Source organism: Antechinus flavipes, chromosome 1 (genome assembly GCF_016432865.1).
Source record: "Antechinus flavipes isolate AdamAnt ecotype Samford, QLD, Australia chromosome 1, AdamAnt_v2, whole genome shotgun sequence".
Classification (NCBI taxonomy): Eukaryota; Metazoa; Chordata; class Mammalia; order Dasyuromorphia; family Dasyuridae; genus Antechinus; species Antechinus flavipes.
This window is the reverse complement of record NC_067398.1, coordinates 717,115,406-717,128,179: the sequence shown is the minus strand read 5'-3', so window position 1 is coordinate 717,128,179 and position 12,774 is coordinate 717,115,406. Positions and strand designations below refer to the sequence as shown.

The following is a 12,774-nucleotide window of genomic DNA, read 5'->3' as shown; positions in this document are numbered from 1 at the left end:
AAGAAGGGAATAAAGGGAAAGAAGAAGGGAAGGAAAGAGGGAAGAAAAAGAAGGAACAAAGGAAGGAGGGAAATCGAAAATAAAGGAGGGAGGGAAGAAAGGAAGGAGGAAGGAAAGAGAAAGAAAGTCACATAAACTGCCCACCTCCTGACAGAGAAAAGGTTGGATCTAAGATGCAGAATGAGAAACACATTTTCAATATGACCTATATGAGAACTTTTTTTTTTTTGCTTGATTCTGCTTTTTGATTTCAATGATTGTGCTGTTGAGCACAGAGTCATCCACAGAGAAGAAAAGTGGCCGTTGGAACATTTCTCCAAAATGCACAGAAGGGAACAGAAAGAAGTTCGGAAGGAAACACCGATAAGCAGGACAGATTTGAAAGTGATATGTTGAATTTATTATATAGTAAAAGTGAGATGTACATAATAGTGCTGTATGATTTCATATTTAATCCTCTTTCTGATCGACTTTATACACTGAAATATTTTTGGAGGCATTTTGTTCAATTTCTTTCTTTCTTTCTTTCTTTCTTTCTTTCTTTCTTCCTTCCTTCCTTTCTTTCTTTCTTTCTTTCTTTCTTTCTTTTTTTTTTTTTTTAGAAAAGAAAGGCCTCCCATACACCAAAACGACCACAACAGTACTTTCTGTGTTATCAAAGAGCTGGGAACAAATTGGATGCCCTTGATTAGGGAACGGCTAAGCAAGTTATGGTAGATGAATCGCACAAAGCATTACCCTGTTGAAGAAGTAGCTCATGGAGGATTATAGAGAACCGGGAGAAGAATTACATGAACTGATGCGGGCTAAATGTAAACAGAACCAACTGCAACAATGTGAACAAAAAGAAACACCAACGGCCTGGGAGAAAAATTGACCTTGGAGAAGATGTGAGAAAATGCAGCTCACCCTTTTATTGGCGAGGGGGGATGGGAGCGGGGGGGAAAGGGGCAGTTATGGATACGGAAGGCTGTCGCATGTGTCTCTGCTACAAAAGAAAGCTCTTTGTCTGGAGAGGAAGGGACGGATTCAGAAATGAAAGAGATAGAAAAACCCAAGTCATCAACAAATCCTTTTTTGATAATAAGTCCTAGGGTCCTGTGATCCCCCGTGGATAGGACACGTGCCCCCAGGCTGAGACTCGGCTGCGCCCAGCGGAGTCGGGCTTGAGGGACACAATGTCTTCCCGGCCAAGAAGCGGACGGATTCTCCAGAACACAAGAACAGGGCAGAACACAGGCCAGCCCCCAGAAGGGCTCGTCCTTTTTAACCAGGGACCGTCTCCGTAACACTCACCGGCCACCACACCATACTCCGGCCTGCCAGGAAGAAGCCTCCCACGGTCCCACGATTGGTGGACAGCATGGCCTAGAAAGATAAGATCAGAAGCTTAGTAGGCACCGGAGATGATCTGATGAGATCCCCAGAAAGAACAGCCGCTTCCCATTACGGGTCGCGCCCCATCTTGGGGCCACAAAATCCTACTCCGACCCCTCACGGTGCGCATTTAGTGGAAGCCAGGCCCTCACGGCCCCCCAAGCTAGAAAGGCTTCAGGCCCAGGGCTGACGCCGGACAGCTGCGTCTGCTGCCTAACCGGGCCGAGCACAGGGGCTCGTCACCAGGAGGCAACGACGTGGCCAGCCCCAGCAAACGTGGGACAGAGAAAAGGGTAAGATGCCTCTGGCTGTGCCGGGGCCGGCTGTTTTGGCAGGGACTGTGGTGAACGACAGAAAGAAAGCCAGGCTTCTGACATCCCAGATTTAGGATCACTTGTCCAAGAAGCCTCTGGGATTAATGGCTGAGTCGAGACGAGCCGGCCTGCAATCTGGAAGCACCGGCAAGATCCTTTTCCAAAACAACTTTTTATTTCCTGGCTGTGGGACCCTGGGTAAGTCACTTAACCACAATTGCTTCAGAAAAAAAAAAAAAAACACCTTTTTATCTATCTCTCACTTGATCTTCACATCAAACTCCGGAAAAGTAATGGGAAGAGGACTGATTACTCTCTTTCAGATGAATCAAAGTGCAGAGAATAGAATTGAGCAAAGACCAGACAGTCAATGAGGGCTCATCCAAGGGTCTCTCACCACTGCACTACCCTGCCCTTGTCCCTGCCCTTTGTTCTTGAAATCCCATCGGCTACCAGTCTGTTCCAATCCTCCTGAATTCTAAATTGTCTCTACTACTTGTCCCCAGTTTCTCCTGTCTACACCTTCTGTGTACATAGTTGCTTAAATGTCTCCACCGTTCAACCATGAGCTCCTCAGGGACTTGGCTCTTGCCTTTCTTTTTAAGTCCAGCTCTTGGCTGTGCTTGGCACACAGTAGGTGCTTGGCACACGGAAAAGGCAATTAGTGAACCTAAGTGGAATTGAATTCTCTTTATCTCCCCTCTCTGAGCCTTTGCCCTGACCGCTCCCTGCCTGGTTTGCCCTCACCTCTGACCTCCGTTCCAAGTCTCTCAGAACTAGTCCCTTCTCTGAGCTCACTGATCTACAGATCGATTACTCACTTTGTCTCCTTCCAAGGGAGCTGCTGATAGGAAGGCCTGTCTCCAGTGCTTAATGCAGGGCCTTGAACACAGTAAGTGCTTAATAAGTGCGTGTTCACTGACCGACTAACTGAGCGGCTCCTCCGGCCTGCCTTCGTCTCCCCTCATGCAGACTCCCGGATCTCTCTGCCAGGCCAGACCCTCCCACCGTCTCCCATCGCTGCCGCCTCCTCCCCAGGACCACCCCAGCCTGCCTGGTTCCCCTCATTGCCCAGCATCCCAGTGAAGCTTCCAACCCCAGTGGCCCTCAGGTTCTCCTCCCTCTGCCCTCCTCCTAAGGCAGCCGAAAGAGCGCTTGCCTAGGAAAAGCCAGCCTGGGAATCCTGGATCTACTCAATCACCTTGAGCAAGCAAGCCACTAAAAAAAAAAAAAAAAAAAAAAAAAAAAACTCTCTGTGCCTCAGTTTCTCCTCCTGTAAAATACTAGTTGAAGGTAATGGGCCACTCTCTGAAGTCTTAGCCATCTCTTGTTGTCTACAATTCTAACGTCCAAAGACTCTAAGCCCTTAACATTATGATTCCAAGCGAGAGGTAGCTGGGTGGTTCAGTGGTTAGAACGCTGAAGACCTGAGTCTTTGGTCCACAGCTAGGAAGCGTTGTGTCTGAAGCTGGGTTTGACTCTGCCCACTGCACCATCCGGCTGCCCCTGTCCAGCTCCTTTTGCCCATCAGGCCAGTGGCCCCAAAGAGTGACTTGTTCAGGTTGACTCGGTTATTGTCAGAGGTGAGATTTGAACCCGTATCTTCCCCAACTCAAACAAGCCCGGCCTCTATCCAATTCTCCTCACAGCTTCTCTGCCCTCAGTTTCCTTCCTTGTAAAATGAGATGGGGGAGGGGAGGCGGCCTTGAAGGTAACTCCCGGCTGCAATCTACCATCTACCCAGCGTGCGGCCGGAGAGCCAGGGCTGAGGAAGAGTCCCCGGCACCGAGGGGCCGTCCCCATGTGCAGAGAGGAGGAAGCGTCAGCGGCCGAGGGCGGGAGAGGCCGGGCCGCTCGGGGACAGTGCCGGGCGCCGCGGGAGAGCTGCTGAGATAACAGCTCTCCCGGGATGCTCTGCTCTGCTCCCCGGGCAAAAAGGGGGGGCCCCGAAGGCCATAAAGCGGGGCGGCGGCCGAGCCCGGGCCGTTTATGAGCGGGGATAAAAGCCGCAATGGTCATCAGGGGATTAAGTGGCCACTAATGAGGCATGAACAGTGGCAAGGCGGAAACACCTCGGGAGCTGGAGGGGGCGGGGGAGCCGCTGAGCAGCCTGCGTCCGGGGGGAACGGGGGGGGGGGTGCCATCGGCCGGGCCGCCGGGCACCGAGGTCCCCTGGGACGGGCTGGAAGATGGGGTCCCGGCCTCCAACCCGGCCCGGAGCTTCCCACCCGGGGGCCGTGAGCTGCGATGCCCAGGCCGGGCGAGCACGGAGCCGGGCGAGCAGAGCCGGGCGAGCAGAGCCGGCCTCTCCGCTCCTGGCTGGGCCACTAACTCCCTAGGCGACCTCATTGTCCGTTTGCTCATTAATGGAGAAAATGATTCATTCTTTAATTAAATAAATAAATGGAGATTTTAAAACGAATTCAAGAAGTGGAGGAAAGCATGAGGGGAGAGCACGATGCCCAGGAGAGCAGGCTAGAAGGCAGACTATTGCGTGACCTCCCTGCGCCTTGGTTTCCCCAGCTGTAAAAGGAAGGGGTTACACTTGGTGACCTCTAAGGTCCCCGCACCAGTTAGTCAGTCAATGAGCCTGGGACCCTGGCTGACTGGGACCCTGAGTTCAGCACTGAGAGGTCCTGGGGGCTCCTAAAGAGTTAATCTTGAGTCCCCGTCTTCTGGGAGAGAAGCGAGAGAATCCCACTGGCTCCTGCCTCCTCCCCCGTCACCCGCCCAACCACAGAGCACTGGAGAGCTCTGCTGCCTGAGCCACCCCTGCTCTGTCCCCTGGGTGTGCCCTGAGAACAAGTTTCTCTGGTTAGGTGCCATGTCCCAGAAGTGCCTCCCTCCGAACCAGTATCTGAAGGGCTGCCAGGCATCTGGGACCCCCTGGGGCCCCTCTAACCTGGGACCCCCTGAGGCCCTGACTATCCTGGACCCCCTGGAGCTCTGGCTCTCCTGGGACCCCCTGGGGCCCTGGCTCTCCTGGACCCCCTGGGGCCCCATTTAACCTCAGATCCCCTGGGGCTCCCTCTAACCTAGGACCCCCTGGGGCCCCGGGCCCTTGGCAATCCTGCCCCCCTTCCTTGGGACGCCCAGGACCCTGAGGGCCTGGCAGCCGGAGCCGCTTCTCTGTCCCCTGGATATGAGACACCTGTGAGCCTTTAGGGAACGCTGGGGCTGCCCCTGCGCTCGCGCAAGCCCCTTTCCCGCCTCTTCTCTAAGTCTCCCAGCCTCTTAGGGCCTCTCCCCCACCCTGAGCTGTCCCGTCCCCCCTCCCCCCTCACCGAGCCGTCCCGCCTCCCCCGCCCCTCACTGAGCCGTCCCGTCTCCTCCCTCACATGAAGCCTGATAGGTGGCCCTTCCCCGTCCTCCCCCGCTCTTGAGTGGATCATCAGCGGGCCTCCCCGGGAACCCCCTCCCACAGCCTCTTACTCCCCCCCCTCCCGCCGCCTCAGTCACTCTCCCTCCCTCCAGCTGTCCCTGACCTCTCCTTCCCCAGGTTTCGGAACCGCACCGGCAGCCCTCGCTTCCCTTCCCTCTGTTCGCCCGGTCCCTGCTCCGCGCTCCCCTGCTCCCTCCCTGCACCCCCTCCCCCCGTGCGGCAATCCTCCCCAAGTCAGGAGCAGACTCCAGCTGGAAGGGTCAGATCCTTCGGAAAAGAGCGTCTCGGGAGGGCTTAGAACACGGAGCATTGAACGTCGCTGTCAGAGCTCCCGAAGGAGAGAGTCGCGTCCCGAAGCAGAGCCCGGTCCCGAGGCTGGCCGGGCTACTTCATCCCCCCTCCCCCCGGCTCAGCAGGTGGAGCCCCTGTCCCGGCTCTCCCCGCGGGGGCCCCGCACTTACCCACAGCCCCACGGCCATGACCACCACGAAGTAGATGACAATGACGGAGATGTCGGCGGCGTTCTTGATGCGGTCCGACGGCAGTATGGGCGCGGGGGTGCCGGCGGGCGCGCTGGGGCTCAAGGTGCCGTCCATGGTGACAGGTCCGTCCCGTGCGCCAGGCAGAGCGTCCCGTGGCGTCCCGGGCCGCTGGCCGCCTCCTTTTACCTCCTGGGCCGGGTTAATGATCAGCCCCGACCCGGGGAGGGAGGGCAAGGAGGCGGCGGAGGGCAGAGCTGGGGAGTGGCCGCAAAGGTGAGAGTCGGGGCCCCCTCCGGATCTGGGGGGGCGGGGCGGGGGCGGGAGGAGGAACGGGGCCTTCCCGGGCAGAAGTCCGTCGGATTCGAGGGCGGATCTGAGTGGAGCCGAGTGCCGGGCTCCCGAGATCCCGAGAAAGGCGGAGGCCGGGCCGGGGCAGGGCCGGGGCAGGGCAGGTATCAGGCTGGGTGCGGGGAGGAGCCGGGGCGCCCGGGGAAAGGGAAGGGGGGCGCCCGCCAGGCCTCGGGGAGCCCGGGCCCAGGAGCGCCGGCCACTCCTGACGCGGGACCCCCGGCCAGGCCGCCCCTGGGGGCCTTGGGCAAGAAGGCTCAGGTCCCCCCTTCGGAAAGCAGCGTGGGCAGGCTGGTGACCTAACGGGCCTCAGTTTTCACAGCTGTGAAAATGGACAGAATGCAGAGGGAAAAACCGCTTCGTTCCCTGGACGCTGTGACTTGCTTCCTCGGGACTCTGGGCCAGTCCCCTTCCCTGTGTGGCAAATGGGCAGAATCGTGTAAAAGAGCGAGCCTGGCCTTTGGCGGAGAGAAAGCGGGTTCGAATATGAACTCTTACTGTGTCATTCATTCACTGATCCCTTGTGAGGAAATCCATTCCGTCTGAGGCAGTGCCGTCAGGTTAAGTATAAAGAGGAGTGCTAGCCTTGAACTTCAAATCCGGGATAAGTCATTTTCTCTCTGTCTGCCTCAGTTTCCTCATGTGTAAAATAGATAGAAAAATAACATCTACTTTATAGGGCTACCGTAAGGGTCAAAGAAATATCGTATTTATAAAAATGCCTTGCCATTCCATAAGAACTATATAATAATAATAATAATAATAAGCATTTCTAGATTAGTGTTTATATAATGCTTTCAAATCTCCAGCGTACTTTATAAATATTATCTCTGAAAGAAAATTATACACCAATAAATTATAAACCAATTTCCCTGATGAATATTGATGCAAAAATCTTAAATAAAATATTAGCAAAGAGAGTCCAGCAACTTAGCTCCAGGATAATACACTCTGACGGAGTGGGATTTTACCCGGAGGGCTGCTTCAAAATCAGGAAAACTATCAGTAATCAAACTAACAGAAATCTCATGTGATTATCTCAACAGATGCAGAAAAAGCATTTGACAAAATCCAACACTCATTCCTATTAAAAAACACTAAAGAATATAGGAATCAATGGGGTTTTCCTTCAAATAAGTAGCATCTATCTAAAACCTTCAGCAAGCATTGGATATAATGGGAATAAGTTAGAAACATTCCCAGTAAGATCAGGGGTGAAACAAAGTTGCCCAATATTACCACTGTTGTTCAATATTGAACTAGAAATGTTAGCATTCGCAAGAGAAGAATAAAATGAAGGAAGTAGAGTAGGTAATGAAGGAGGGAAAACTATTACTCTTGGCAGATATCATGGTATATCTAAAGAATCCTAAAGAATCAACTAAAAAACTACTAGAAACAATTAACAACTGTAATAAAGTTGCAAGGTATAAAATAAACTCGCATAAATCATTGACAATTCTATATGTTACCAACAAAACCCAGCAGCAAGAGGTAGAAAAAGAAATCCCACTTAAAATAACTGTAGATAATATAAAATATTTAAGAGTCTATCTGCCAAGACAAAGCCAGAAACTATATGAACACAATTACAAAGACACTTTTCACACACATAAAATTAGATCTAAACAATTAAAAGAATATCAAGAGGTTATGTAAGAACTCACTATTTGACAGCAATTGCTTTAAAAAAAAAAAAAAACCTAGAAAGTAGTATGACAGAAACTAGACATTGACCAACATCTAACATTCTATACCAAGATAACATCGAAATAGGTTCGTGAATGATACTATAAGCAAATTAGGAAAATAAGGGAGAGTTTACCTCTCAGATCTGTGGAGAAGAGAGAAATTGTGGCCAAAGAAGAACAGAGAATATTATAAAATGCACATTTGATTTTGATTACATTAAATTTAAAAAATTTGGTGCAAACAAAACGAATGCAGCCAAGATTAGAAGGGAAACAGAAAGCTGGTGGGGGTGGAGGGGTGGGGGTGAGGATTTACAATCATTGTTTCCAATAAAGGCCTCATTTCTAAAATATATAGATAATTGACTCAAATCTATAAGAATACAAGCCATTCCCCAAGTGATAATTGGTCAAAGCAGATGAAAAAACAATTTTTCAGACAAAGACCATTTCTAGTCATATGAAAAAATGCTGCAAATCACTATTGATTAGAGAAATGCAAATTAAGACAACTCTGGGCACACTTCACAACTATCAGATTGGCTAAGATGACAGGAAAATATCAGATTACTTGCTGTCTTGAGAGGAGAGAGAAGGAGAAAAATTTTAAACACAAGGTTTCACAAAGGTAGATGTTGAAAATTATCTTTTACTTGAATTTGGAAAAATAAAATATTATTTAAAAAAGAAAAAAATTAAAACAAAAACATTTTTAATATAATCTCTTTATGTCCTCACAACAATCTGAGGGAGAAGGGAAGAATAAATATTTATACAGTGCCTTTTATTGGCTAGGTATTGCACTAAGTGCTTTTTATAACTATTGTCTCATGTGATCCTTGCAGCAACACTTCAAGAGAGATACCGTTAAAGCAACTGAAACATAGAGGGTTTGAGATCAGGCCTTTCCTACTTCACATCATCACAGCTCTTAACGATTCTTTTAAAACTTTGAGTTCCACCACACCCAGCGAAAGAATTCTGGGAGATGACTAGGAACCACTATATAGAATTCCCAATCCCTCTATTTTTGTCCTCCTGCATTTTTTATTTCCTTCACAGGCTAAGTGTACACTATTTCAGAGTCCGATTCTTTTTATACAGCAAAATAACTGTTTGGACATGTATACATATATTGTATTTAACATATACTTTAACATATTTAACATGTATTGGTCAACCTGCCATCTGGGGGAGAGGGTGGGGAGGAGGGGAAAAGTTGGAACAAAAGGATTTGCAACTATCAATGCATGTATCTTTTAAATAAAAAGCTACAGTAATAATAAAAAAAATTAGAGGTATAAAAAATATAAATAAATAAATAAAACTTTGAGTTCCAGATTTTCTGCTGCCTGCTCCTCACCCACCTGCTGAGAAGGGAAATGCTACATCAATTATACCTGCAAAACATATTTCCATATTAGCTATAGCATCTCAAATGGCAAATTTTAAAAACTGAGAAGATTATATGCAAATTGCACTCAGGATTCATCATTTTTCTCTTTGGAGATGGATGGGATTTTTCATCATGAATCCTTTCAAACTGTCTTGATCAGACCCCATAAGTCTTTCATAGTTGATCATCGTCACAATAATGCTGTCACTGTGTACAATGAGCTTTTCCAACTTCTTCTTACTTTACTTTGTACCAGTTCATACAGGTCTTGCCATCTTTTTTTCTTCATCATTTCTTATAGCACAGTAGTATTTCATTACATTCAGATACCACAGCTAAGTCGTGTGCTTTCACTGGCAAACTGTCTTTGCCTGGATAGTAAGAGTAGATTAGAATAGTTTTATTGAGGATTATTGAGAATTAAGAGAGAGAATAATCAATCCAGGTAAACAAGAATTGAGTTTATTGATTAAATTCATATCTTCCTCTGAGGGTGACAGTTACAACCAACTTGGGTTGAAAAATAAAAGATATTCTCATATTGTTCAGTCATTCCCCAACTGATGAGCAACCCTTGAATTTCCAATTCTTCACCACCACAGAGTTGCTATAAATATTTTTGAACATATAGCTCCTTTTCCTTTTTCTTTGATCTCTTTGCTGTAAGAATATAGTAGCAGGTTGAAGGGCATACACTTTTATAGCATTTGGGACATAGTTCCGTATTGTTCTCCAAAATGGTTGAAGCAGTTCACCACATTACCAACAATTCATCAGTGTACTTATTTTCCCTTCTCCCTTGCAGCATTTGTCATTTCTGAGAGGTATGAGATGGTACCTCAGAGCTGTTTTAATTTGAAGTTCTCTAAATAATAATCATTTAGAGTATTTTTCATGGATAGCTTTGATTTCTTCTTCTGAAAACTGCCTGTTCATATCCTTTGACCATTTATCAATTGGGGAATGACTTTTTTATTAAAATAGCATTTTATTTTTTCCCATTACATGTAAAGATAGTTTTCAATCTTTGTAAGATTGTAAGTTCCAAATTTTTCTCTCCTTCCATTCCCTCTCCCCACCCCAAGACAGCACAGTCTGATATAGGTTATGCATGTACAATCATGTTAAATATATTTCCACATTAGTGAGGTTGTGAAAGAAGACTCGACAAAAAGAAAAACCCACAAGGAAGAAAAAAAACAAGAAAAAAATGAAAATAGCATGCTTTAATCTGCATTGAGACACAATAGTTCTTTTTTAAATAATAGCTTTTTATTTTCAAAATATATGCAAACACAATTTTCAACATTCACCCTTGCAAAACCTTATGTTCCAATTTTTTTCTCCTTCCCTTCCTCCCCTGCCCAAGACAGCAAGTACTGTTGAAACGAGCCATGTCCAAAAGAGTTACATAATCTTGTAGTGGCTGTGTACAAGGTTCTCTTGGTTCTACTCACTTCCCTCAGCATCAGTTCCTGTAAGTCTCTCCAGGCTTCTCTGAAATCCTCCTGCTTGTCATTTCTTGCAGAACAATAATATTCCATAACGTTTATATGCCACAACTTATTCAGCCATTCCCCAGCTGATGGGCATCCACTCAGTTTCCAGTTCCTTGCCATTACAAAAAAGGCTGCCACAAACATTTTTGCATATGTGGGTCCCTTGTCCTCCTTTTTGATTTCTTTGGGATATAGGCCCAATAGAAACACTGCTGGATCAAAGCTTATGCACAGTTTGATAGCCTTTTGGACCTAGTTCCAAATTGCTCTCCAGGATGATTGGATCATCTCACAACTCCACTAACAATGTATCAGTCTCCCAGTTTTCCCACATCTCCTCCAACATTTGTCATTATCTTTTCCTGTCATCTTAGCCAATCAGAGAGATGTGTAGTGGTACCTCAGAGTTGTCTTAATTTGCTTTTCTCTGATCAATAGTGGTTTAGATCATTTTTTTATATGATTAGTAATGGTTTTAATTTCTTCATCCTAAAATTCAGACAAATTCAGAAAACAACAATGTGAAGACAACTACATGCTGTGGTCAGCATTTTCCATCATGACTCTTTTGGAATTGTCTTGGATTGCATTGCTGAGAAAAGCTAAATCTGTCATGGTTGATCACTGCACAGCATTGCTGTTACTATATTATATATATTCTTTTGATTCTACTCGCTTCACTTTGCAGCAGTTCATATGAGTCCAGGTGTTTCTGAAATCTGTCAGCTCACCATTTCTTATAGAACAATACTATTCCATTACAGTCATGTACCACAAATTGTTCCATCATTCTCCAGTTAATGGGCATCCCCTCAATTTCCAATCTTTTGGGGCCACAAAAAGATGGCTCTCATTTTTTATAAATTTGATTTAGTTCTATTTTCAGCATATATTTGAGAAATGAGACCTTTTTCAGAGATACATTTTCCCTGATTATCTCTTTCAATTAAGTCTACTTTTGCTTTTGCTTTATCTGAGATCATACTTGCTACCCCACCGTTTTTATTTCAATGAAGCAGGTAGATTCTCCTCCAGCCCTTTATTTTAACTCTGTGTGTAACTTTCTACATCAATTGTGTCTCTTATACATAACATATTGATGGATTCTGATTTCCAATCCATTCTACTGATTCTATTCTATGGGTTAGTCCATTCTATTCACCTTCAAAGTTATCATTACTAACTGTGCATTTGCCTCCATCCCATGCTCCTACTTACAAACCTCTTATATGTGAGAAAAATTGCCCCATTCTACCTCTGCCTTCCCCCTTCTCCCAGGGCATCCCTCTTTCTCACTCCCACGTTCCTTTTCTGAAGATCATCCCAATATAATGAACTTATACTCATGTCCTATATCTATGCAGGTTCCTTCTAAACACCCTAATAATGATAGAGAGAAAATAATAATGATAAAGATTCTTAAGTTACATGTATCAGATTCCCATAAAACTAAACAATTTAACTGTATTGTTTCCCTTATGATTATTCGTTCATACTTACTTTTTATGTTTCTCTTGAGTCTTCTGTTTGAATATCAAACTTTCCATTTAGCTCGGATTTTTTTCATCAGGCATGCTTGAAAATCCTCTATTTTATTAAATATCTATTTTCCTCTTCAAGGATTATACTCAAATTTACTGTATAGATTATTCTTGGTTGTAATTGTAGTCCCTTTGCCTTGCAGAATGATATAGTCTAAGCCCATTACTGTGGGAGCTGTGAAATCACATGTGATCCTGACTAAAGCTCCACAATACTTAAATTGTTTTTTCTGGCTGTTTGAAGTGTTTTCTCTTTGATCTGGAAGCTCTGAAATTTGGCTATAAGATTCTTGGAAGTTTTCTTTGGGGATTTCTTTCAGGAGATGGATATTTTCCATTTTGATTTTCTCATCTGTATCTAAATATCATGGTAGTTTTCCTTTATAATTTCTTAAAATACAATGTCTAAGCTCTTTCTTTGATCACATCTTTCAGGCAGTCCAATAATTCTTAAATTACCTGTCCTCAATCTATTTTCTAGATCAGTTCTTTTTCCATTGAGTCAGTTAACATTTTCTTCCTTTTTTCTTCCTTTTGACTCTCTTTTTTTGTTTCTTCATGTTTCACAGAATCATTAGCTTCCATTTGCCCAGTGCTAATTTTTAAGTAATTATATTCTTCAGTGAGCTTTTTAACCTCCATTTCCATTTGGCCTTCTTTTTAAGGAGCTCTTTTCTTCCATGAATTTCGGTACTTCCTCTTCCATTTGATCTATTCTGCTTTTAAAGGAGTTATTTTCTTCAG

The 12,774-nt window shown here is 45.7% G+C and overlaps 1 protein-coding gene across 1 annotated transcript in view; it reads right to left on the bottom strand.

Annotated features, from left to right (window-relative positions):
- Positions 1-5,780, bottom strand: part of SLC5A1 (solute carrier family 5 member 1) — a 63,383-nt gene extending 57,603 nt beyond the window's left edge. Inside the window, exons 1-2 of the mRNA XM_051973178.1 lie at positions 5,535-5,780; positions 1,297-1,368 (exon numbers count right to left, since the gene is read on the bottom strand). Of these exons, the coding sequence (XP_051829138.1) occupies positions 1,297-1,368; positions 5,535-5,669 (207 nt within the window). The 5' untranslated portion in view covers positions 5,670-5,780. The remainder of the gene's footprint in view (positions 1-1,296; positions 1,369-5,534) is intronic.
- Between the last annotated feature and the right edge of the window lie 6,994 nt (positions 5,781-12,774).